The following is a 23674-nucleotide window of genomic DNA, read 5'->3' on the forward strand; positions in this document are numbered from 1 at the left end:
ATCTATTTTATTTATAATAACTTTTTTTTCGTTTATGCGATATTCATAAAATATCATTTAATTGAATAAAGTAGTACAAAGAGACGGATTTATATTATCCGGAATGAGGACAATGAACGAAATAAGATTAATGTCATGTATTTGGGTCATTTACAGACAGTAGAAAAACGTTTAATCATATTTTTAAGCAACTGATTGCAGCCACTTTTTCAATTTCTCCAAGTCTTCCGTTTGGGCACTTGAAGCGGCAAATTCAACACGTTGGGGATAAAGATCGGCAAATTCAAAATTCTTTCCTTCTTGACCGAGATAGCAAGATTTTCTGTTTCCACCTTCAGATATGGCTTCCAGTTGGTTGGTTTGGGTGTTTCTCAGTACATTCCTAATTTAATTGCATGAAAGATCATTTGTTAGAATGCATTTTTATGAAGTTTAGTCTGATTTATGAGACTGACATTTCTTTTTCAAGAACAGACTGAATGACTTGGGGTCCTTTAGCTAATGCATGATCCTGTTTGTTGCACAAGATAAGCATTTGTGGTCTGTTAGATAGCACAACTGGATCACTCAGGATAGTGTAGAGGTACCTGGTTAAATTGAACAAATTAATAAACATAATTTAAAATGTCATGGAAATTATAGTATACTCTGCCACATCACGAATATCTTTGTTGAGACTGAAAGAATCCAAGACAAACACAATCCCTCTTGCTGTTGTTTTGTAAGTGTCAAAGAAGCGCTGACGCACACGCTCATGGCCTGGTACATCAACCAACTTCAAAGCTCCCTAAAGATACAAAATGCATTTAGTATTAGTTAAAATAACAGGTGAAAGTTAATCACACAGCACCTTATTTTCAATTTGTAGCACTCCAACATTTTCTTTCATGGAAGTGAAGGACTCAACAGCCTTTTTATAGATCAATTGTGAGAAAATTAATGTTTTTCCAGATTCACACAGACCCACTAAACAAATTCCACGACGTGATACACGTCCTCTTCTCCAAACAAAAAGGAAAACCGCTAGAGAAACATGTCAATAAATTAGTATCATTTCAACAGCTGTCAAGAGAAAGAGAGAGAAAACAGTACCCAAAGTGATGAGACCAACTATCAAGGCAATCACGATGGTCACCCATTGTGACGTTTTTTCTTCCGAATCTAAGACACTACGAAGCGTCTCGTCCTTTTTTGACATTTTCAACAAATTAATGTAGCCAATATTTAGCTTGCTGTTATTGAATCAAGAATTGTTTTCTTTTCTTGAGACGTGTTCCGTCGTCTACAAGCCTCAAGCACCCCCTATCGTCTTTTTCGAGAACCATGTACATGAAAAAGAGCCGAAACGCACGCAAACAAATTAAAAAATGCGAAGGCCTAGAACCTAATAATTAATTATCAAATGGATTGTGTTGGATGTGGTTGTTACTTTGTAACATCTTTGCCAAATATGAAATTTTAATGACACGCCACTGCCATTGCGTTAGTCTGTATTCCATCAAAACATTCAAAGCGACATTCAATACAATTTTGATAAAATAAGTGATAATCATAATAGTAAAGATTTGTGGAATTAAAACAATGAATCCGGTTGGATGTAAGGAAAAGGACGAGAGAGAAAATCAGACTCTTCTTCATCGTCACCTGAATTAATTGGCTCCTCCGTTCCTGTTGAGCGTCCGTGATGAAGTGCAGCATGAAGACAAAAAGAGAAAAAAGTCGTTTAAAATTAGCAATGGACGGATGTCGATTTTCACAGCAATTTTCTTGTTTTATCTTCACCGAGATCTTCGCATTCGGCCCAGGGTTGTACTTTGCTCGATGCAAACATCAGAAATATCGTGTTTGAAACGAAGTAGACTCCGGCAGCGATTAAAAATACCAGACGCCATTGACCAAGTGTTTGCTATGCACAAGAAAAGCACTTATGAATTAATAAGAAAAAATTGCGAAGCATTTGCGAACAGTGAAACTCGAAAATTTCCCCGTTATTGCCGTAACCAGGAGTTGTAGAAATTGGATTAGTGCGCATTAAAGGTATGAAAGGTCTTAAAATAATCAAAACTCACGTTTCCTTTAACTAGCACACCCACAGCATAAGGAGCCATAAATCCACAGAGATTGGCCACTGCATTAGTAATTCCAAACAAAGTTCCGGCGTAAGGTGGTGCAATTTCGACAAAGTTCACCTGATTTTTTCATAATGAAAGGGTTTTAACGAGTTGAATTATTTCTGCATTATTTGTTTTAGAATGTACTTGAAAAGCAGAATAAGAAGCACCACTAAGTCCCACTGCCAAAGTAAGTAAAATTACGGCAGCTACAGTATCACATCCAATAAATCCAGCACCAATTAAAGCCAACGCGGGTCCGTATTGGCCTTTAATTGCAAAATTTGAAATTAATCTCACAACTAAACTTGAACATCTCGTTTTTAAAAATAGTTACCAATAGAATTAAATATCTTCCGTACAGTAATAACTCTAAATATTTGTTTGGAAATGAGAAGATCTGCGACTGTGCTGCAAAGGAGCGAGAAAAGCCACATCGCCAAGTAGGGCAGAGCGGACACAAAACTATTCTATAAAATTCATTCAAATATCAAACGGATTAAGTGACTTTTTCACTTGGCCTTGGCTCAAATTTTATTTTTACCTGTTTCATGTTAAAATGTAAAATATTATCCATGTAACTCGGTAGTTCAGTCAACAGCGTGTAAAATCCCCAGGCGTGACCAACATTGGCCGCCCCTACAGCCCAGCAAGCTTTTGATCTAAACATGCATCGCCACGGTACGGGAGCACTTTTCTATATTAAGGAACAAAAATCAACCAGTCGACTTTTGATTAAAACTAATAAATAATTACCCTTTTAATGGAGTCTTTCAAAGAACTGCAAATGTAATCTTTCTCCTCTTTGGATATTTTGAGATGTCGAGATGGAGAATCAGCAGTGAGGGGCATCCAAACGGCGAACCAGACGATACCCAAAGTCCCGAATACGTAAAACACTGTTGGCCACCCGCCGTCGAATCCGTGCTCGCAAAGAATTCCCGAAAGAGGCAGTGTTATTACAGTCCCAAATTGTGCGCCTAGAAATTAGAATAAACTTGAAATAATTTCACGAGGAACAGTATACAAAATCCAACGTACCTGTGAAAACGAAAGCGGCCATTTTACTTCTCTCCCACGGTGGAGCCCATTCGGCAAGCATTGCGTACATCGCCGGGAACGTCACACCCTTAATGGATGTTGAAACAGTCAATTATTCGCTAGATTTAAGGTTTTATTCGGCATGCGGAGGGCACCATGTCTGTTTCCCAGTGTGGCACACTAGCAGCGCCTTTTTATAATAATATCGTAATACCTCTCCCAATCCCATCAAGACTCGACAGAAGATCAGCAAAGTGTCGCTTGCTCGAGCGGCGAATGGAGTCAACAACGTGAAAAGTGAAGTGCTGAGTATACCATAACCAAGTAATTTTCGGCCGCCAAAAAGCTCCGCCAACCTCCCACCAGGGATTTGCGTTAAAACGTAGCCCCAGAAGAAGGAACCCAGGATGATTCCTTGTTTATATTCATCCCAGGCAAACTCTCCGTCCTTTTTTAAAAAGAAAAGAAAAAATGTTGAAGATCATTAGTTTCGCATGGGATTATGTTTGACGGGGAATGACAAATAGGCGGGCTTAAGCTGTGCACCAGACTGCAGACACGCGGCCATTTGCTCCAGACCATTTTCGTGCCTATATACAAAAAGCCAAGACTCGTGACAGGATTAACTCTCAGAGAGAACGAGGGAGATAGAATACGAGAGACGGGAAAAGGATGAACAAAGTCTAGCGAAAGCTTCCAATCCATCATCTCAGAAGAAAAGACCCAGGGGCATCGCCTACAAGGGGCCGAGTAGGGTGACTAGTCTTAGATCCCCTAGTGACTTTGCAATTATGTTTGACATTTTTTTAGAGTCATTTACCTTTACTATTCCGGATTGGCTGTCTCCTGGAGTCTCAGGGCAGATATCCACCGCGGTTTGATTGATGTGTGGGATAGCGCTCTGATTGACCATCGCTACGATCGTCACGGACAAATTCACTCTCATGGCATAGACATTGGCAAACCCCAAGAATCCTAGCAAGACTAGGGTATGTCTAGTCCCCCAGCATCCTGTTAATAGTAAAAAAATTTAATGATTTCTATCTGGAATGCAAGAAGTTAGAAAATTATTAAAACACTCGTAAAACAACTCCTAGAAACATTGTCTGTGGTTAACAAAGCAGTCACTTGAAGTTTCCTTCGTAGATAAGGAAACCAAACATGCAGGACAACATAACCCTGCACATGCGGGTAAAGGATGCTCCTATATCGACAGTTTTATACCTTGGTCTTCGTCATCGTGGGGAACTAGTCGCAACTTTTCATTTACTGTTTCATTTTCGTCTACTTCGTGTTGTTCTGTTACTGGGATACTAGTTTGTTGCACCATTATTCACAATTTGCACTAATAAGGGAGGGTTGGTAATGTTAAACTTTTAAAAGAAATGAGCCATTGGTGTGATTGTGCAAGGAGAGACCGGGAGTAGGTTTTGTGTGAGTGTGGGTGGTATTTTTTGTATAGTTGGAATGTAAATAAAAATATTAGCAGACCGATCGATGACACGTCGCAATAGCCTGTGGCTCTACTCCTAGATGTCTCTTATTAATTGAATGATGAAAAATAAATTTCACTTAGCTAAAAAGTCAGTATAATTTGTATAGTAAATAAAACTATAGAATTTATTTATCCCTTAATCAAGCCTGCCCTGACAGTCTTCTTTATTTTTATTTTTATTTCGTTAAAAAGATTTAAATCAACGATGACATTAGTAACTAGTGCTGCCAAATCAACTGGTGGCGAAGCATTGTTACAAAAATTCCTCTGCTACACACAATTGTTTGGAAATGGAGTGAAGTTTTGGTTAAGTTGATTGAAATTTATTGTTATTTATTAGTTGATTGTGATAATAAAAGACACAAAAATGCAGAAAGCACAAATGCATGTCGTCGCAAACACGTGTGCAACGGGAAATGTGGCTAGTGTTGCCAGCAACTTTGGTCCCGAATCTGGTCCAAATGACGGTCAACAATTGATGCTTTCTTCTTCAGCATTGGGATTGGAAATATTGTATGAATCATGTAAACAAGTGTACCCCCTTCAACCAAATCCATTGCAAGTGACAGCGTTCATCAAATATTGGTGAGTACTCGATACCTTGCTGATGTCCGATTAACACTTGGGAGTGTGCCCAATTGCTGCAAATACTTACCCTGATTATGAATTACAGGCTTGGTGGTCCAGATCCTTTAGACTATATAAGCATGTACGATCATCCTGGAATCCCAGAACTTCACATCCCTCCACATTGGCATTACATCAGGTATACATTGACACTCGATTGTTACCAAGCGCAACTTGATCATTTCGTTTTACATCAGTTTTGGCCTGACAGACTTGCACGGTGATGGCAGAGTTCACGAGCCTTCAGGACCAGAGTTTCCTAGTGGTTTTGGTTTTGAGCTGACTTTCCGCTTAGCCAAAAAGTCTGGTGAAGCCACACCACCCACATGGCCAGCAGCTCTGTTACAAGCTCTTGCCAAGTATGTTTTCCACACTGGTAACTCTTTCTTCGCTGGTGACCACGTCTCCTGGCATTGTCCTCTGGACGGATCGGATTTTGAATGTCGCTTGCAACACATGCTCCTGGCGGAGGATCTTCTGTTACCGCCAGTCCAAGGGCCATTAGGTTCCGTCAAGTTTCTGCAAGTCGTCGCCGTTACGGAGGAAGAGTTGCAAGTTTCCCAGCACTGGAATGGAACTAGCGTGTTGGAACTTTTGCGACGAGTTCCCTCGTAATATCCCCCGCTTCACAATAACTCTAGATAATAGCCAACAAAAAAAGTTGTATTGATTTGCCCATTTTTACACAGTGCCGGAGGCCCTTGGCTTGTTGCCGACATGCAGCGTCAGTTATCGCTGTTTGAATTGCAGCCCTCCTTCCGCCGCGAAGTCGAACATGGTAAGGAAAAAAAGTTGGGCCGCTCCTCACAGGAGCCGTTTGTAAAAGTTTATTTATAGAGAGGATTCTGCTTCCATGTTTTTAGGGATCGATCGTGACGGATGCTCGTTGTCGGGCGTCAGCGCCCGCTGCCACTGGGAGGAGAGAAAAGTCACTTCGAAAACTGGTTCGGCATGGAGGAGTCCGGAAGCTGAGGACGACTCTAGTAGTCAGGATGACGAAGAGGATGAACCGGAAGCTGGAGCGACCCTCGGGCGTCATCGACCGGCCGACGGTGAGCCAACCATCAACGGCGAAATCTGGCCCATTCGACGACTCTACAAGGGTGTCCATTTGACGCTCAACTTGGAAGCTGCTTCCCTCCTGCCCGTCGTTCTTCGGTAACCCTACCAGTTGATTTCCATTGACAGCCTTTCCTTATTTTTTAAATTATTTTTTATTAGGGGACGACTTCGACACGATCGGCATTTCACCTTCAAAGCAGTGGCCGGCGACACGGCGGTGACGCTCCTGACGGGCAGAGTGGGAGGTGCATTGGCTTCACCGTCAGCTCCTCTCGTTTCCAAAGGTCCTTGGCTTCAGATCCTCGTCGATTCCGAGTGGTTAGCCAAACTAGAATCTGATTTGGCTTGCCTCCAGCAGCCCGATGGGGTGATTATATTTCTTTCTTCTTTTTGATGAAATTCATCTCGAATGCATTGCCAATTTTGTGTGTGTAATAATCAAAACAATTTTCTTTTTCGCTTTATAAAAAGGTGGTCGTTCCCAAAACGTTTTGCTGGTTCGACCGACAGATGGCGTTGACGGTAGTTCCCGATGAATTATGACGACTGTATAAAAAAAGTCTTGTCTTTCTCAACTTTTTTTCTTCTTTTATTTTTTCATGTTGTTTTCCTTCTTTTTCCCACCCCTTTTCTTTATCTATTCTTTTTCTTTTTTTACAATTGTAAACTGTAACCACGTGCCTTTATTATTATTCCTCGTGCTCGTGCGTGGGATTGAACCTGACCTGCGTGAATCTCCTTTTCTCTCGAAAAAAACAAAACGAAATATCTCGGGCGGATGTTGACGGAAGCTGCGTGTTTGCTGCAATTATAATGACGTTGAAAACTTGCCAAAAATGCGTTCGTCCAATCTTGTCTATTTATAGAAAAAGGCACACACACACACACGAGGTGTCGAATCTGTGTGTTCATTTCGTCCACACTCTTTTTCTATTTCTTTCTAAAAGCCTTTGGCTGTCGTGCAAAAAAGGACTGGGCAGCAGCCGAATCCTTGAAAAAGTCCTCCTCTCACAGCACAGCCTTTTAGTCGTTGGACGCTTTTTTTGGATACACGGCCGCTCACGCAGGGAAAAGCGACCGGAGGTGGTGGCGGCCGGGTCCTCTCAAGCGTAATTAAAAGCGCAGTGGTCATCTCTTTTTTTTTAATTTTCTATTCTTTTATTATTTTTTGACGCAGAGTATATTTTGTTAGTTTTCATCTTTTGGCCTTCGGGACTCTCGGAGAGGAAAATGAGCAGCGTGATGCAACAACAATTTTTCAAAACTCATTGTTGTTTGCATTTAGCAGGAGCCCAAACGGAATTTTGTGTTTTTTTTCACGAAGGCCAAAAAGTCGGATGAGGGTAGAAAGAAGAAGAAGAGAAAAAAGGTTCACGGCATCGATCGGACTGGCGGGCCAGTCTCCCTGGACCCTGCGCCGATGATGAAGGAAGAGAAGAAAAAAGAAGAGGAGGGGGAGTTGATTCTCACACACGTACAGACGAACGAACCCTGGTGCTCTTAACGCAGACGGGAGGGGGGAGAGCCTATCAAGAACGAAAAGAAGGAAGAAGAAGAAGAAGAAGAAAAAGAAGAAGAAGAGGAAAAAAAAGAGCGGATGCTGAGAGAAAAAGAAAGAGGGGGAGAACATGGCCGACTCCCGGCAGGAGGGCGGCCACCTCCTCCCGTTGGGGTGGAAAGAAAGTGGGAGGTTGGCTAGGGCGGCACGCGGGGGCCCCTCCGACCTTTTTTTCTTCTTCTTCTACGCGTTCAGACTTTAAGAGTCAACAATGAACTTGATTCTCACCCAATCATCTCGTAAGAAAAGAAGAATTTCCTTATTTTAAAAATTAAAAGAAAAAGTTGTTTTTATGTTTTTCGCATTTTTTAATCCCGCGGGAAAATGTTGGACATACCATCAAAAAAGGGAAAATTGGGTTGTGTGTGTGTGTGTCGTGAGAGAAAAAACATGTCGCTCATCTCTTATAAAGACGCACATATATACGCACTTGACGGGGGGAAAAAAGAAAAACAAGACGACGCCATTTCGTTTTTTTGAAAATAGATGCGTGTAGAGTCGGTCGGTCCTCCCTTTTGGCCAGCAGCAGGACATCCTTATTTTCATCTGGTCGTTCCTCCATCCACTTGTTTTTCGTCGATTCTCTCATTCTCGCCGTTTTCCGACGTAGTACACGTCTCTCCGGGTCGGCCAGACTTAACCTTGGGAGAACACACAACCGCGTTATAGACGAAACGCAAGACTTTTAAGAAGAAGAAGAAGGTGTCTTGTTGCCATTGTAAATTTAGACGACCAACTGGTGAGCAACTTTTTCGTTGGCTGACTTCAAGATTAATTTAGCGACAACTGGAAATGTAGTACTCGGCAGGTGTCCACCACATTTATTAGGTCATCTTTTACTGAAAATGATAACCCAAAAACAGATCTGACATGATAAAAAAGAATTAAAAACAAAACTAAACGTGTAATCGTGTTTTGGCTTCCCCATTCTGGAATTTTTTTGTTTCATTTATTTTTCAATTCTTTTTTATTCCAAAACATTTTTTTATTTCATTTCTTTTTGTGAACGATATCTATCGATAGTTAACAGACGACGATTTTTTTTTCGCCCCTCCTCCCCCCCCCCTAAAGAGGGAGGTTCTTTTTTCACACACTAGACTTTTGCTGAGTAGTGCCGCTAGAGGAGCTTCAGTCTAGTTGAAGCTTTCCGTGCGGTGAGGTCGCGGCCGTCGCCTACTCTCCCAAACTATTTTTACGATTGGCGCCAAACGGTTATTTTTATTTTTCCATACACACACACACACACAACAACAACCAGCGCAGTGAGAGCGTGTGTGCCAGTGAAACCCTTGAAAAATTTATTTTATTTTTCAAATTCTTCTGGTTGCAAGAAACGTGTTTTTGTGTGTGGATGCAGGTGCACCCGACATCGTGCTGGGGTTGTGTACCATGTGCGTGAGTGTCAAGTGAAAAATCGGGCACGTGCTTACCTCTCGGATTTTGAGATTTCTGCCGACTAATAATTAGCCAAAATCAATCGACGATTTGGTTCTGGTGCGACTGAATTAAAATGCCAGCAGCGGCAGCGATCGGTCCCGATGGGCAGATTATGCGCCCGAGAAAGGGTCGACCGCCCAAAGGTGGTTACCCGTATCCGTATCCGGCCTCGACCGATCCCGCCCGCACCATCTACATCGGCAAGAACAACGCCCGCCACTGGGCCGATCTCAAAACTCGGCTCGGATACAATGGCGACGTCGATTTCGTCTCTTTTCTACTGCGACTGGCAGAGGAACGTCTCAGGTATGTTATCCCTCGTGTACTCCATTTTCTTTGGTTGGTTAGGGGGGAAAGAAAAAAGATTATTCATCATGTCAAGTCAAAAGAAAGAAGAAGAAGAAGAAGAAAGTTTGTTTTGGTTATAAAAATGTCGTTTCATCGTTGTTGGGTCGTCGTATTCCCCCGAAAAAGAAAATAAAACAAAAGAAGAACGTTTTCGCCTTGACCATAGATTGTGGGAGGAAGGAGGCCCCCCCTCTTTATTCAGGGTGGGTATACTAGAAAAAAGAAGGCGCGCGCGGCGCCACAGTTCTTCTTCTTTAAGTTGCGTCTTTCGGCCAACCGCAACCGAGAGGGAGGGACCACCCCACCCTCCCATCGGACTGGGGGGAAAGAGAACATCTCCCGCGGTGACCCTAGTCGACGATGGGTGGAGCCAAAGAGGCTGAGTGACGGTCACTTCTTCTTCTTCTTTTTCTCCCCCCCCCCCCCTCACACACACACTAGGCCTAAGGACACACGAGGAGCGCTGCCAGCCATAGAAGGGAGGGTGGGGTGGGGGTTCAAGGTAGTGGGGTGGTGGGAGGGCTACTCGGGGATCCAATCAATAAGGAAAAAGGCTCCAAGATGGGGCCCCGAAAAAAAAGAACCCCACACACGCCCTATACTAGAAGAAATCAATCCCAAGACTCGTGTGTGTCCTCTTTTTCCCTCAAGGAGAACCCGGGCAACTTCTTCTTCCTTTTTTATTATTCGTATTTATATTTATACTATCAAGATTTATACTGCGCACTTATATGTGACGTGCAACAGTTGTAGTAGTTGTAGGAAATGATTTCGCAAGGTCACGCGGAAGAAGAAGCCAATCATAAAAGTCGTTTGACCTCGTTATTGAAATTTTACACAATATTATTTTACGACACCCACAGCCAAGAGGAGCAGGTATGCGAGAAGCCAAAGCACCGCAATCAAATCAACGGCAACCGGGTCGATCAACTTCAACAGCAGCAGCAGCAACAGCAAGTCCAGCATCATCATCAAAGAGCCGGCGGCAGTGTTGTGCCCTCTGGAGACGATGTCGTCGTCGTCGCCAGTCATCCGCACCATCATCAGCAGCACCAGCAACAACAACAACAACACGACCTTGAGTTGAGACGCGCCTCCTCATCTTCCTCGACTCGCCGTGGACCCAACGACGAACCCAAAGAACACGACAACAATGGAGGCCCTTCCGCTCATCCGCACAAGAAACTCAAAATGGAAGAAGCGGCTGCTGCTGCAGCAGCAGCGGCCGGAGGAGCTGCGACATCCGTCGCTGTGGACGACGACGAAGAAGATGAGGAAGAGGACGAAGAGCATCCGCATCACCACGGCTACGATTACCATCACGCGGATGGAGTTTCCGCGGCTGCCGCCGCCGCAGTCGCAGCTGCAGCCGCTTTCTCCGCTCACAACGGCAATCGGCACGGTCCGTCTGTTGGCGACCAACAACAACAACACGCCAGTTACCCGTCGGACGACGATGACGACGACAATATGGTCGACGAGGAAGACGACAATAGTCTGGCCAACACTTCCACTGCCGGCGATCACGACCAGGGCGGCGAATACATTTGCAATTTCTGCAACAAGGTACATAACCTTTCAATTTTTATTGGGCCACTTTGACATGTGGCCCATCATAAAATTATTGGACCCTTTGGGCGAATCATATCTTTTATAGGATCCTAATACTAATGGCTGAGTGTTTATTCTTTGCAGAGTTTCTTGCGACCGACTTATCTGAACGTTCATCGGACGTACGGCTGCCCGGCCAATCCCGACCGTTGCCGCCCTCAGTGCCACGTCTGTGGCAAAGATTTTTCGCAGCCGCAGAAACTCAAGGCTCACATTGAAGCCGAACACGCCGGCAGCGATTTCGGACATTGCGGTACTACTTCTTTTATTTAGAGAGTTGACTTGCACTTTACCCAACACGACTCCGCCCCTCCTTTGCATGTCCATTTAAGAAATTTTCTGACAGCTCTCGAGACGTTCAAAAGAGAGACACCCACCACATTCCCCACTCTCTTTTTTTTTCTGTTCTGTTCTGTTCCAGTCACATGAAAATGACTTTAGGGTGGAACACTCCCCCTCTTTTAGTTTCTCTCACCTTCCACTCCTCCTCTTCTTCTTTTTTCCTATAACCGACCGACCGCCCGCAGCTGGCCCGGCTCTCGATCAATAAAACGGTTTCCACACACACACACGCACGCACTAAATGACTTTTTCTTTTTTTTTCTTCCTTTACTCCCGGGCTCTGCACCTTCTCTCCTGCCTCTTGTGTAGATGACGGGTCCAACATCAGCGGAGGTTTGTCCGGCGGTGGCGGAGGTACCCATCATCCGTGCAAAGCCTGTCCGGCCGTCTTTACCACACGAGCCGCTCTGAGACGTCATCTGGGCGAGATTCATGGTCAAGGCGCATCGGGCACATGCGTCTGCGACCAGTGCGGCAAACTCTTCCAGACGAAATCCAATTTGAAAATCCACTTGTTGACTCATTCCGGAGTCAAACCGTTCAAGTGAGTCGTCGCCATTTCTATTCTATTCACAATCCCATTTTCTATTCCTATCCATCGATTTTCTCTTTCTTAATGGATGAGAATGCGGTAGGTCTGGAAAGTATAACGAGATTTTAATTATTTATAAAAGGTGTCCGGAAACGGAATGCGGATTAGGTTTCTCCACCAAACAGTGCTTGCAGGTCCATTTGCGCAAAGCTCACGGGTTCAGCGAAGATAACATGCCGACGGTGCAGCGCAGCATCCCGTACACGTTCGACGCCTATTCCGGTGGCGTCATCAAGGATCCAGGGCGAGGCAAATTACCCGATCTGCCGCCGACGACACCCACCCGATTGCATCAGCACCTCGATCCTAGCGGCCAGCAGGTGCTGTTCGATACCGTGGATGTAATTTTACCCTTTTTTCGTTATTATTATTTTTATTATTATTTCATTTTTTGGTTGTTCTCCGGAATTATCGATTCGTTTTTTATCCGGAAAAATACCTCGCCTTTATTTGTTTTATTCAATTCCGTTGCAAAAAATCGATAATTAAATTTTGAATTCTAAATATTGTTTGAGCAGGATGGATCGAATCCGCCAGGAACGCCCCGAGCTTCGTACCCAATCCCCGAGATGCCGCGACGGGGTAGAAAACCCGGATGGCGGAAGGCCAATTCCGTCAACGGAGGTGGTGCCATAGGAGGAGTGAGTGGAGGTCACGGCGGCCTATCGTCTCAGAATACGAGTCTGTCGGACGAGATCCTACACAAATTGAGGCAGGATAAGGACCACAACGACCACGGGCTCAATTCCGGCCCTCTGCCGTCATTTACCTCGTCGGCGGCGGCCGTCGTGGCCGAGCTGGCCATCCAAAGTTTAGCGGCGGCGGCCGCTGCAGCAGCTGCTGCAGGTGCCGGCAGTTCACCGCCGGACCATCACGCTGATCTCAATTCTCCGGCTGGTGGTGGACGACAACCGGTCAACTATCACAACAGCCCCGGTCCAATGCCAATGACTCCCGAGCCACAAGCTATGGCGCTCAATTTGGCAGCTTCACGCAATCAGAGCACGTACGGTGAGTCCAATTACCCGCCGGCCAGTCCGTCACCTTGGCAGCAGCAGCAACAACAGCAACATTTCGAGGACAATTATCCGTCGCTGGCCCGTCCGCAAGCGGCGCGGGCCACTCCAGGACCTGGTCAACAACAACAACAACAAACTCCTACAGCCTTTTATCCGGAGCGACCGGCCAGTTGTTATTCGTTTGACGGTAATCAGCAGCAGCAACAACAACAACAGAGCTACAATGCCGGACAACTCCTTCAACCGCCCCCTACACCGGGATCGATGACTTACAGTAACAAACTTCCGCCAGCCTCTCCCAATCCATCGTCTCAGCAGCAGCAACAAGATCCTTCCCGATGCGGCACTCCATCGCTGAGCAGTTCCGAACCTTCGTTCGCCCGTTTCGCCGCAACGGCTGCGGCCGCCGCAGCTGCAGCTGCTGCTGTTTCGGCCGTTTCCGGCGGCGGATCGTCTTCAACTTCCTCGGCCGCTGCCGCTGGATCGTCTAGCCAACGTTGTCCACCGTCAACGACGAGTCCAGGCTCGGCTGCGGCCGGAGCGGGCAGCAGCTCTACAACGACTTCATCTTCTTCCTCCGGTTCCGCCAGTGGCGGCGGAACTAATCCGTATCCAAGTCCGGCACCGAGTCCAGGCTACGCTGCCGTCACTTCGCGCGTCTTCTCCAGCAGTTACGCCGGCCTTCAGAACTGGGGCAATGTCAACATGCAGGGTCTTTCCGGCTACTCGCAAACCTATCCGCTTCCTCCGCCGTCTCCCTACCCCCGTAATCATCCTTACGGCGGCTACTACTGATTCCAGGAAGTTTTACAAATTCGCCAAATTGCCAAAATGTTTTTAAATCATGTCGCCCTTTTTTAAAGAAATGGGCGTCAACAACAACAACAACAAAAAGGGAAGAAAAAAGAGAAAAATGTTGTAATCGTGTGTTTTGTTGTTGTTGTTTCAATTCAAAGAGCTGTATACACTCTAGTTGTGTTTTATCACTTTTGTGCGTGAGCCCGACGGCTTCCCCCGTTTTTCTTTTATTTTTATCGGTAGGATTTTTGTTTTTTTTTACCTTTTTAAAAGAATGTTTCTTTCTTTCTTCTTTTTTTCCCTCCTTTGAACGGCGTGTCTGTTGTTGATGAATGTACCGCGTGAAAGCAATCCTTTTTCATTATTTTTTCGTTTTGGAAACTGTTTGGCGTTTTAGTTTTTTTTTTTTTTCTTCTCTCTATTATGGAATGAAAAATTGTTGCTCGACTGTTGTGTTTGGAATCTTATCGAAATACTCTTGTAACCAGACCCCTTTTCCTCCTCCCCACTGGTTTTTATTTTTAATTTTTTTCTTTCTTTTTTTAAAAAAATATCTCGATACCCGTGTGTTTCTGTCGGTTGGAATTGTTTAATTTTTATGGATGAGAATCTCCTTCCCATTGATTGATTGGTCTTGTTTACACACACAAACAAAAAATTTAATTCAGTAAAGGACAAAAAAAACAAACCGGTACGTGTTGGACGTTGTTACAAAAAAAAAATATGTTTTCCCTTTTTTATTTCAATCAATTTCCGAGAAGGAAAACCCCCCTACGTGCTGTTTCTTTTTAACATTTATACGGAAAAAAAGAAAATTACTTTCGTTTTTTTTAAATATTTTTTCAATTCTTTTTTTCTGAGGGGATAAACAAAAAGATAAACCGCCCCCCTTCTGTGTGAGTGTTTGTGTCACGTTCGTCCCGATTTCTTGTTTTTTCCCGCGTGTGTGTCGGCGCGTGAGTTTTTTCTTCTTCCACACACACACACATAAATATCTTTGTTTAAATTCGCCAAAACATCGCCAAAAGAAGAAACTAAAAAAAAGCCACGCCCTTTTTTAATGTGTGTATACAGGAAATTGACACACACGATTTTGATGATGTTATATATACATAATTATCTTATCGTTCACAAAATTTCATTTCCAGACACACACACACCACAAATTGATTCAATCTTCTTTTGGGCGCTTATTACGTTAAAATTCTTCCAGTGATACAAACAAACAAAAAAACACACTAAATTCTTCATTTTGATTTCTTCATCTTTCTCTTGATTATTCATTTTCTCCGATGAGCCACCATGAAAAGTTGTTCTTTAATTTGATATGACGTTGCTTATAAATTCCGTCTTCATCAGAAAAATTTGTCCACCATCTTTTTGTTGTTGTCTTCAATACATTATGAAATGTTCTTTGGATGAAACGGAAAAATTCAAGTGTGTCTGAGACTGTCGTTATTTATTAAGGAAAAGAAGAATGTAGGCAACAAGTGGCCTTGAAATGTTTCAAGGAAATGAATAAACCCACAACTCACGCAACAACCCCGAGAGAAGTAAACTTTTTTCCTCCCCCCATCGTGACGACATCGACGTTCAACTTGGCTTGACGTCACACGACGGAACTGAACGACTCCCCTACTCAACAATGGTTTCTTTGTTGGTGGTATTTCAAGTTTTCGTCGACATTTCTTTTTTCGGGATTTATATATATATTCACGCTCCAAATAGTGCGAGTAGTTTTTCTTGTTCTTGCTATGCTCTAATGATGACGCCAAAAACTTTCGGTCGCCCCCAGGCTGACTTCGACCTTGGCGTTCCACTGGCGGTGGCGCTGCAACACAGATTCTGGACCCTTTCTTTTTGTTTCGATATATTTTTTAAAAAACAAGATATAAACACACAAATGAAAAAAAGATGGCACACGTTTGCTAACACGTGGCGATTACATTATTGAGGGTATAGCACGTGGAATTTGATACTCGTTTGAGAAATGCTGAGGTTTGGATAACATTTTGTTTACACTAAATGTTGTGCTTTTGTCTGGACTTTTCTCAAGACAAATCTGACTGTGGTTAATTAACGTTGATTTTGATCGTTTACTAATCGTATCCTGGTATGAAATGTACTCTTTGTTTTCTCAGTGCCAAGGAGCTTATGGAAATTCGGGCTAAAAAGGCTCATCCCAGAAGTCTTCCCTCCATGCCACCAAAAGATTTCATCCCCACACACTCTGCTGAAGAAACTGCCTCTATTAATGACATGATTGAAGAGAAAATTTCTTTCATCAAAGAAGAAAGGGCTGAGAGAAGGTATTTCATCGTTGATGCAAAAGGTTTCACGGTATACAGCCATGAACCTTAAATGTTGTTTTTTAGGAACTTGCTTTCAAGAGGTGATTGGCTTCCTCAGGAAAATGTTGCTGTGGTTGATAAAAAAGTTGGTGGAGGCTGGGATATTTTTGGACACAACAAGAACGGCAAAACTTATCTTTATCCAGAAGAAGCACTTTTCCTCATCGAAGTGGTAACATTTTTCTGTGGGACACCTAATGAACTCGTATTAATGATTGCCTTGTTTATTCACAGTCTAAATTAGAGTTGTGCTACTCTGGTACCCCAGTCAGTGTTCAACAAGCATACCAACTTTTGCTTACAGAAAATTCATGTTCAATTCTCAAGTATCGCGTGTATTCTCACTTGTGCCGGCAAGGCTATCGTCTTATTCGTAGAGTCAATCCTCCTCCGGTTACTTCTACAAAACGGAGTGGTGAATCTATGGAGAATTTGAATCCCAAAAGATTGAAGGTGGAAGACAAACAGCCTAATCTCATTGTTAACAGTGTAACAATTGTCGATATGGAAACAACGGCTGTCAATTTGCCTATTGAAACTGTGAATAGCCCCGTAAAGTTGCGATTTCTGACTCCAGCGGCTGAACCAAGTGACTATGACTGCATTCCGCATCTCTTAAGCCCTGGAACGGAAACAATTGAAATTAAGTTTCCTGATCAGCAACTTCTTCCTGAAAACACTCGTAACCGACAAAGTAGCTACGTCCTCAACAAAAGGGATTTCTACATTTTTTCAGAACTCGAAGAAATTCCGACTAATCTCAACTTTGCTTCAAACAATCCACTTTTCAGCGGGAAAACTAAACCTCTTCTATTGGGGAATTTCATTGGTAATTTCATCTCAAATATTTTAGTATTGTTTCTAACTTATCCGTTCCGAGTGCAGGAGATCCGTACTATGCCAATTATGGATTGTACAATCCATCCACAGAAGAATTGAATCAACACAACGATGACGATGAATTGCAAATTTGTTACGACGTCTATTCACCAGGTCGGCATTTCCGCAAGTCCAATCCTGGCTCACCGTGTTATATTTTGGCTATCGCTAAATGGACCTCAAAGCCACCTAGTCTGTCGTGTTTGGAACGATTCAAACGACGATGTGGTTCCGAAAGTGTGCCTTTAATCGCAGTCACAGGCGAAGGGTCTCAGGTGTCATTCTATCAGTTGAAAGGAGTTGTCAGTCCAATGTAAACAGTTAATATTTTTGTGTATTTCATCTTCATGTGTTTCCCCCCCCCCCCCACCTCAGAAAATTAACCAAGAAAAAATCTACCACCCAAACACTTGGGTGAATCAACAAGGAACAAATAGTTCTCTTTAATCTGAACACGATATCATCACTTTAATTGCTCCGCCGGCACCAGTACGGGCTGTTTCAAAGGCTTTCACGGTTTCTTCCAGTTTGAATCGATGGGTGATTAATGGTTTAACGTTGACACGTCCACTGGCTACCAGCTCCAATGCTGTTGGATAGCTGTAATTTTTAAACCGTTATGGATGTTAATTTACCAATCAAGTTATTCAAGGATTTACCAATTGGCGTAACGGAAAATCCCCCTAATATCAACTTCACGGACGGCTGCATTAACAATTGGCAATTTGATTTCTGCTGGTCCCAGTCCAACCAAAACGACAAGTCCTCCACTTTTAGTTCCCTAAAAAGGTAACATTTCCTTAAATTAATTGAAAAATAAGTTGTGCTTTGATCCAATAACTTACAAAAATGGCAAGCCTAATGCTAGATTCAGCACCGCTACACTCGATGGTAACGTCAGAAGGTCCACCAAATTTTCCAGCAACTTGTTTGCCCAATGTTTCCGCATCCTCTCCACCCACCAGCAATGTATGGTCAGCTCCCAGACTTTTAGCAACTTCCAATCGGCTTTCAGATATGTCTGTCGTTTAATTTTAAGTTTATTTTAACAATCTTGATGCACAAATTTTTTTAAAATATTGTTATATTACCAGTAATAATGACGGATGATGCTCCCATAGCTTTAGCGGTGAGGAGACAGACAAGACCAATCGGTCCAGCTCCACAAATTAGGATTTTCTGTCCGATGGTGACTCCAGCTCTGCGGCAAGCGTGAACGGCGACTGAAAGAGGTTCCAAAAGAGCTCCTTCTTCCATGGTCATATGATCCGGGAGTTTGTAACAAAAATCAGCAGCGTGCGTATAATAACGAGCCAAGTTGCCATCATAGGGCGGGGTAGCACAGAAAACGATGTCCAGGCATAGATTATAACGACCACCTTTGCAGTAATCGCAGGATCGGCATGGAACTCCTGGTTCGATCGCCACTCTATCGCCTTATGTAAGTAGAAAAAATCATGTACAACAGTAATTAATCTTATAAATTAAATATTTGCAGTTTCTACCTGGTTTCAAATGTGTTACACCTTCTCCAACTTCATGCACCACTCCAGCAGCTTCATGGCCTAAAACCATTGGTTTGGTCACAACAAAATCACCAATTCTTCCATTCACCCAGTAGTGGACATCAGATCCACATATTCCAACTTTATCCATTCGCAACAAAACCTCTGGTATGTACAAAAATTATTATTTAGTTTATTTTTGTTTCCTAGAAAAGATTTATGAGCAATGGTGCACAGGGACATTTTCCCTAGTGCTTCCATTCATTGATTTATTATCATTACCATTCTTTTGAGCCTTAGGGATAGTCCGATTTTCCTGAATAATTATAATAATAGGCTAGATGAGGGAAAACAGAATTAATTGCATTGATAATAGTTGTTACCAATCGAATATCGTTGACAGAGTAAAGGACAGCTGAGAGATTTTCGGTAGTCATGATGAAAGCAATTCTGAGAAAGGAATCCGAATTAGGAAGAAATGGAGATTGAAATACGAGAAAGGCAAATTGAATACTGCGTAGCGTAGAAAAGTTACGTACCCAAATCGTCGTTATCTCGGCTCCCCTAGACGATTGACACCTGGAACTTGCTGGGAGGCATTGTTATGATCCGAGTTTGAATATTTTATCGCTAGAGGTGCTCAAGGTTGAAAAAGTCAAAAGTTTAAACCGCCCGCGAATTCTACTGCTTTTTAAGGACCTGTCGTAAAGTTTTTAAACCCAGAGTTGATTGAACTCGCGAGTATAGAGAATTAATTAATTCAATAGAAAGTATAAATTAAACACAAAAGTTTTTATTCCTTTAGGACAACATCGTGCCATTCGTGCGAACATCAGCAAAAAGTTGTTTTGAATAATTAGTGACGGATTGAGTTAAACAGTAACAGATGCATCTGTCACTGCTGCAATATTAAAATATTGATAAAAATGTAATCATTATCTGAATATCTAGGGTACTTGACGATATCCAACAAAGGATGTATCGATGTCGATGAAAAATATCCGGTGGGGAAAATATCGACAGGGGCGTTGCTTTGAGAATTGAGATAGAGGTCACCCAAATGCGCAATATGTTTTATGATACTGAAACAAAAATACTCGAGCAACTTTTTCTCCATAACAGGATTGTCTGGAAAACAAATTTCTAGTCGCGATTTGCATAATATAATATACAACTAGTACAATATAGTTCAACAAAACGAATACAGAGGGCGGAGTTTCAAAACAGATAGTTGTTTTGGTTCTTGGGGCGGAGAGAAAGTTCATCCAAAACATCGAGGAAAATGGAACGAAAAGATCAGTAGAACCTCTATCACATTAAAGAAGAGTTACAAGCAAATGTAACCCATCGCAACCCAGTGATTTCACCGTATTCTGTTGCCGGTGTTTTTGAAATTTTAGTCTCTTAGTAAAATACTATCTGTCCTATTTCATCCCGAGTTTTGTGAAGTTTCATACGTCAAAAGTGTTCATCTATCTTGTTTAAATTCTAGATTTTTCGACATTCTGTATAAACGGTAAGAAATTTTAGATTTAAAAACGTTGCTGTTTTATACTGACGAGGTATTTCAAGCGAACTCAATTTCTTTTATTTTGGTTAATTCAGAAACTACCAAAATGGAAATTGATCGAAAATTTGTTAATGTCTTAATCCTGGGAGTGGCATTTATGCTGATCTTCACAGCTTTTCAGACTATGGGAAACATTCAGGTAAGACATGCATCATTTCATACATACCATTAATTCCTACTGTAGCTTGCTGAAGTTTTCAAATTTGAGTCAACCACTAAACTGCTTGTCTGCAACTTTTCCATCTACAACACTCCTAAAATGCACAGGATTGACATCTTGGAGCAAAGCCTAAAGAAAAGTGAAAGTTGTCTACAATTAGTTCAGTTCTATGCAAACCAGTTTCAAAAGATGAAGAAGGATTTAGCCTAGATTAGAAACTTTGTTTATTCAAATTCAAGACGCTAGACATCATTCCATTTTTATCGCGAAATTGACTGGTTTATGACTTGAGGTCAAAGGAGAAAAGCGCAAAAAGAGTTGTTATGAAAAGAATAGACGTAGATCAGTAGAGCAAATGAAATGCGATAGAGACGGTGGCGGCGGCAGATGAATAAATGACCTCCCGACACGATAAGAGTTTATCGATTCCTCAGAAAAATGTAACGATGTTGTCGACCCATTTAAAATGTTTGTTCCTTTTTTAATGACAGCAAACGGTAATCAAGAGCATAACTCAAGAGGATCCTAGTTTCATTGCGGATGGTTTCACTAGTCTTGCCATCATCTACGCTGTGCTTTCCATATCGAACTGGATCTCTCCATCGATTATCTCTGTCATTGGACCAAAGTGGTCGATGATTGTTGGAGGTTTCTTTTACTCGTAAGAAAATACGACGAAAAGATAAAAACAAAACCAGGAAAATAATTAGGTGTTTTTCTTTATCTAGGCTTTACATAGGCAGTTTCTTTCTTCAGCAGAGTTGGGCGTTGTACACCTGTTCAGCTCTCCTCGGATTCGGAGCGGCTCTTATATGGACAGGTATTGTGGTTGCCAATAAATGATTATTTTGCGGTTAATTCAATTCACTAAATGTGTAAATCTAAACCTAGCTGAAATTAATTTTTTCCAAAGGTCAAGGAAACTATTTAACTCTGAATTCCGATGGGAACAACATTTCAAGAAATTCTGGCGTGTTTTGGGCCGTATTCCAATGCAGGTGGGTTCTAAAACATTTTAAATATTAAAACAGTATTCAACGCTTTATCATTTTCCATGCAGTTTTCTCTTTGGCAACTTGTTTGTCTTCTTTTTGTTTCAAGGAAGAGAACAAATTGACCAGCACACGCGCACAATTTTGTACGGCGTTTTACTAGTTGTTGGATTCCTGGGTCTTGTCATGCTTGTCATTTTGCCTGCGGTAATAAAAGAAATAGATGCACTAAATCCTGCAAGCGCAGCATTTTATATTTCCGTTTTTTTGTTTAGATGAAAGATTCTGACGCTTCCCGAAATATTCCTAAATCCGGAGATGGAGTTGTTTCCACTCGAGGAGCGCAAGCACCTCAAGGCCCATTGGATGCATTTTTAAGATCTATCAAACTCTTCTTTACGAAGGACATGGGTCTACTCTCTGTAGCATTCTTTTATATTGGTAATTCGATTGAACCTTTCCATTCAGAAACTTGTTTTTTAAAATTAAATTTCTTAGGTATCGAATATTCCTTTTTAAGCGGCGTCTATAGCCCCAGTATTGGATTCACGCTGGAGTTTGAAGACAGCAAACGGTTGGTGGGTTTATCCGGTATTTTTATTGGTGTTGGTGAAATCGCAGGTAAGGTTATACATAGAAATGACTGTCCGTTTATTTATGTTTTAATGACTTTTGGTTTTCTTTTTAAGGTGGAGCTCTATTTGGAATTCTAGGCTCGAAAACTGTTCGATACGGTCGTGATCCCATTATTCTGACTGGATTTCTAACTCAGGCCCTCGGCTTTTTCCTAATCTTCCTTAACATTCCAAATAACGCTCCGTTTGGGGATACCACTGATACTGGTTTCATTACAAGCAGGTATGAAATATAGCTTGTGCAAACTTTATTGATAAAGATATATTTTATTTTTCTATGCAGTCCATTTGTAGCTATTTTCAGCAGTTTTTTGGTAGCCTTTGGTGATGCTTGTTTCAATACGCAAGTCTACAGTATCCTTGGTGGTAAGTACAAAAATATTGGATAAAAAAAGGATGTGAATTTATACTCATCTTTTTTTTGCTATTAGGTATTTATCCGAACGACAGCGCACCAGCTTTTGCTCTCTTTAAGTTTGTTTCGGTAATTTGAACCCGTTATTTTATTTTATCTCTGTAGAATTTAAAATCAAACGTTTTAATTTTTTTCGCATTAGTCTTTGGCATCTGCCGCAAGCTTCTTCTACAGTCCATACATTGGAATCCACCCACAGTTAATAATCATTGGAATTCTTCTACTAGCTGGAACGGTCTGTTTCTGGCTTGTCGAATGGCGAAGTGTTTACAAACGAGCTCACCTGATAGAGACAAGTAATCCCGACTCCGCAGTGGATAAGGATTTTGATTGATTTGGAATTCATTATTTATGTTCTGGGCATACATTCTATTACAAAACGGGCGAGGGTAACTATATAGACGAAATATTTTTGTAAAATAACTTGATCATTCATTTAATTATTAATTCAAACTTTTGTGCTATTCCATTCATGTCATTTTTTCTTAGTTTATTCATAAAATAGTCGTGAGGAAACGTGATAAAATGTTTTAGGTGAAAAATAATTAAGAGACAGCAAAAACTGAATAATTTTCACGGAAAATTTGTCAACGGCGGAATTTTGCAAACATTGAAATATCACAGTGCTTTCATCACACCACGTCCTAGTGCATCACACCTACTGCTACATTAATCGACTCTTATTGCAATGGAATTAGGAATACCGTAAATTAGAACATTTTGATTTGTTCAGTAAAAGTTCAGTAACGATTTTACCTGCGACAACACTGAACAATCAGCTTTCAACGCACGAATCTAAATGCAAACTGACTTTGAATCAGGTAGGCCTAGTGATGCATAATTTAAACAATTTGTGAGACATACAGTCTGTAGTCTTAGGGTGTCTTGTATTTTTGTTCTGGTTAATGATGGAATGCTGACTGAATTCCAATCATTAGAGAGTAAATGTGGATTTGGATCCATTTAATATAGTTTGCTATACACTACATCTTAAGCACAGTTGTCCTAAGGTTATTTGTGTTTGCATGTAGACTCAAAATAGGAAAGGCCATTCAAGAGAGCATTTCTAAAAAAAGTATCCACTTGAGCTTCCTTCTTTCTCCTTTCAGTAATCAATCGGAATGCT

General features: G+C 42.0%; 7 protein-coding genes across 10 annotated transcripts in view; 4 read left to right on the forward strand and 3 right to left on the reverse strand.

Annotated features, from left to right (window-relative positions):
* LOC124332025 (structural maintenance of chromosomes protein 2-like) overlaps nucleotides 1-23674 on the reverse strand; it is a 324380-nt gene that overhangs the window by 42740 nt on the left and 257966 nt on the right. The window lies entirely within an intron of this gene.
* LOC124334481 (putative inorganic phosphate cotransporter) lies at nucleotides 123-4636 on the reverse strand. Of its 2 annotated transcripts, XM_046789055.1 has the most exons (14): nucleotides 4377-4630; nucleotides 3973-4163; nucleotides 3367-3600; nucleotides 3153-3240; nucleotides 2868-3091; nucleotides 2656-2808; nucleotides 2449-2581; nucleotides 2259-2380; nucleotides 2066-2189; nucleotides 1093-1110; nucleotides 851-1023; nucleotides 648-787; nucleotides 456-587; nucleotides 123-382 (listed from the first exon to the last, which is right to left on the reverse strand). In XM_046789055.1, exons 1-14 carry the CDS (start codon nucleotides 4480-4482, stop codon nucleotides 184-186), a joined length of 2037 nt encoding a protein of 678 aa, XP_046645011.1. In that variant the 5' UTR covers nucleotides 4483-4630; the 3' UTR covers nucleotides 123-183. The 2 variants fall into 2 exon arrangements, with proteins under 2 accessions (XP_046645011.1, XP_046645010.1); XM_046789054.1 differs by lacking the exons at nucleotides 123-382; nucleotides 456-587; nucleotides 648-787; nucleotides 851-1023; nucleotides 1093-1110 and adding exons at nucleotides 1474-1668; nucleotides 1783-1906 and having other exon boundaries at nucleotides 2070-2189; nucleotides 4377-4636.
* Nucleotides 4851-7173, forward strand: LOC124335174 (suppressor of fused homolog). Its single transcript, XM_046789112.1, has 7 exons — nucleotides 4851-5232; nucleotides 5321-5413; nucleotides 5472-5885; nucleotides 5964-6052; nucleotides 6138-6432; nucleotides 6496-6703; nucleotides 6808-7173. The coding sequence occupies exons 1-7, from the start codon at nucleotides 5015-5017 to the stop codon at nucleotides 6877-6879; spliced, it is 1389 nt and encodes a 462-aa protein (XP_046645068.1). The 5' UTR covers nucleotides 4851-5014; the 3' UTR covers nucleotides 6880-7173.
* Nucleotides 9002-15453, forward strand: LOC124332412 (zinc finger E-box-binding homeobox 1-like). Of its 2 annotated transcripts, none has more exons than XM_046788883.1 (6): nucleotides 9002-9637; nucleotides 10543-11245; nucleotides 11375-11543; nucleotides 11942-12176; nucleotides 12307-12544; nucleotides 12743-15453. In XM_046788883.1, exons 1-6 carry the CDS (start codon nucleotides 9405-9407, stop codon nucleotides 14036-14038), a joined length of 2874 nt encoding a protein of 957 aa, XP_046644839.1. In that variant the 5' UTR covers nucleotides 9002-9404; the 3' UTR covers nucleotides 14039-15453. The 2 variants fall into 2 exon arrangements, with proteins under 2 accessions (XP_046644839.1, XP_046644838.1); XM_046788882.1 differs by having other exon boundaries at nucleotides 9003-9637; nucleotides 12307-12565.
* Nucleotides 15881-18052, forward strand: LOC124335775. Its single transcript, XM_046789237.1, has 5 exons — nucleotides 15881-16039; nucleotides 16183-16350; nucleotides 16417-16564; nucleotides 16627-17221; nucleotides 17278-18052. Exons 1-5 carry the CDS (start codon nucleotides 16032-16034, stop codon nucleotides 17586-17588), a joined length of 1230 nt encoding a protein of 409 aa, XP_046645193.1. The 5' UTR covers nucleotides 15881-16031; the 3' UTR covers nucleotides 17589-18052.
* LOC124336078 (sorbitol dehydrogenase-like) lies at nucleotides 17586-19535 on the reverse strand. Its single transcript, XM_046789712.1, has 8 exons — nucleotides 19316-19535; nucleotides 19160-19226; nucleotides 19059-19092; nucleotides 18777-18941; nucleotides 18363-18707; nucleotides 18117-18292; nucleotides 17931-18052; nucleotides 17586-17871 (listed from the first exon to the last, which is right to left on the reverse strand). The coding sequence occupies exons 2-8, from the start codon at nucleotides 19211-19213 to the stop codon at nucleotides 17715-17717; spliced, it is 1053 nt and encodes a 350-aa protein (XP_046645668.1). The 5' UTR covers nucleotides 19214-19226; nucleotides 19316-19535; the 3' UTR covers nucleotides 17586-17714.
* Nucleotides 18837-23015, forward strand: LOC124335301 (UNC93-like protein MFSD11). Of its 2 annotated transcripts, none has more exons than XM_046789123.1 (12): nucleotides 18837-18944; nucleotides 20382-20485; nucleotides 20998-21167; nucleotides 21235-21326; nucleotides 21420-21504; nucleotides 21567-21705; nucleotides 21774-21939; nucleotides 21997-22119; nucleotides 22188-22356; nucleotides 22417-22499; nucleotides 22565-22617; nucleotides 22691-23015. In XM_046789123.1, the coding sequence occupies exons 2-12, from the start codon at nucleotides 20393-20395 to the stop codon at nucleotides 22880-22882; spliced, it is 1365 nt and encodes a 454-aa protein (XP_046645079.1). In that variant the 5' UTR covers nucleotides 18837-18944; nucleotides 20382-20392; the 3' UTR covers nucleotides 22883-23015. The 2 variants fall into 2 exon arrangements, with proteins under 2 accessions (XP_046645079.1, XP_046645078.1); XM_046789122.1 differs by lacking the exon at nucleotides 18837-18944 and adding an exon at nucleotides 20007-20292.

This window comes from Daphnia pulicaria, chromosome 1 (genome assembly GCF_021234035.1).
Source record: "Daphnia pulicaria isolate SC F1-1A chromosome 1, SC_F0-13Bv2, whole genome shotgun sequence".
Classification (NCBI taxonomy): Eukaryota; Metazoa; Arthropoda; class Branchiopoda; order Diplostraca; family Daphniidae; genus Daphnia; species Daphnia pulicaria.

Coding starts and splice junctions, on each gene's coding strand:
- LOC124334481 (XM_046789055.1), bottom strand. CDS start 4,482: ATGGTGCAACAAACTAGTATCCCAGTAACAGAACAACACGAAGTAGAC. Junction 2,582..2,655: donor TACATTTTAACATGAAACAG/GTAAAAATAAAA, acceptor TGAATTTTATAG/AATAGTTTTGTGTCCGCTCT. Junction 2,381..2,448: donor GAAGATATTTAATTCTATTG/GTAACTATTTTT, acceptor TTGCAATTAAAG/GCCAATACGGACCCGCGTTG.
- LOC124335174 (XM_046789112.1), top strand. CDS start 5,015: ATGCAGAAAGCACAAATGCATGTCGTCGCAAACACGTGTGCAACGGGA. Junction 5,414..5,471: donor CCACATTGGCATTACATCAG/GTATACATTGAC, acceptor GTTTTACATCAG/TTTTGGCCTGACAGACTTGC. Junction 6,704..6,807: donor GCCTCCAGCAGCCCGATGGG/GTGATTATATTT, acceptor CTTTATAAAAAG/GTGGTCGTTCCCAAAACGTT.
- LOC124332412 (XM_046788882.1), top strand. CDS start 9,405: ATGCCAGCAGCGGCAGCGATCGGTCCCGATGGGCAGATTATGCGCCCG. Junction 9,638..10,542: donor CTGGCAGAGGAACGTCTCAG/GTATGTTATCCC, acceptor CGACACCCACAG/CCAAGAGGAGCAGGTATGCG. Junction 12,177..12,306: donor TCCGGAGTCAAACCGTTCAA/GTGAGTCGTCGC, acceptor TATTTATAAAAG/GTGTCCGGAAACGGAATGCG.
- LOC124335775 (XM_046789237.1), top strand. Junction 16,351..16,416: donor GAAGAAAGGGCTGAGAGAAG/GTATTTCATCGT, acceptor GTTGTTTTTTAG/GAACTTGCTTTCAAGAGGTG. Junction 17,222..17,277: donor TCTATTGGGGAATTTCATTG/GTAATTTCATCT, acceptor TTCCGAGTGCAG/GAGATCCGTACTATGCCAAT.
- LOC124336078 (XM_046789712.1), bottom strand. CDS start 19,213: ATGACTACCGAAAATCTCTCAGCTGTCCTTTACTCTGTCAACGATATT. Junction 18,293..18,362: donor ATCATCCGTCATTATTACTG/GTAATATAACAA, acceptor ATTAAACGACAG/ACATATCTGAAAGCCGATTG. Junction 17,872..17,930: donor ATTTTCCGTTACGCCAATTG/GTAAATCCTTGA, acceptor TAAAAATTACAG/CTATCCAACAGCATTGGAGC.
- LOC124335301 (XM_046789123.1), top strand. CDS start 20,393: ATGGAAATTGATCGAAAATTTGTTAATGTCTTAATCCTGGGAGTGGCA. Junction 22,120..22,187: donor TGGTGTTGGTGAAATCGCAG/GTAAGGTTATAC, acceptor TTTCTTTTTAAG/GTGGAGCTCTATTTGGAATT. Junction 22,357..22,416: donor ACTGGTTTCATTACAAGCAG/GTATGAAATATA, acceptor TTTTCTATGCAG/TCCATTTGTAGCTATTTTCA.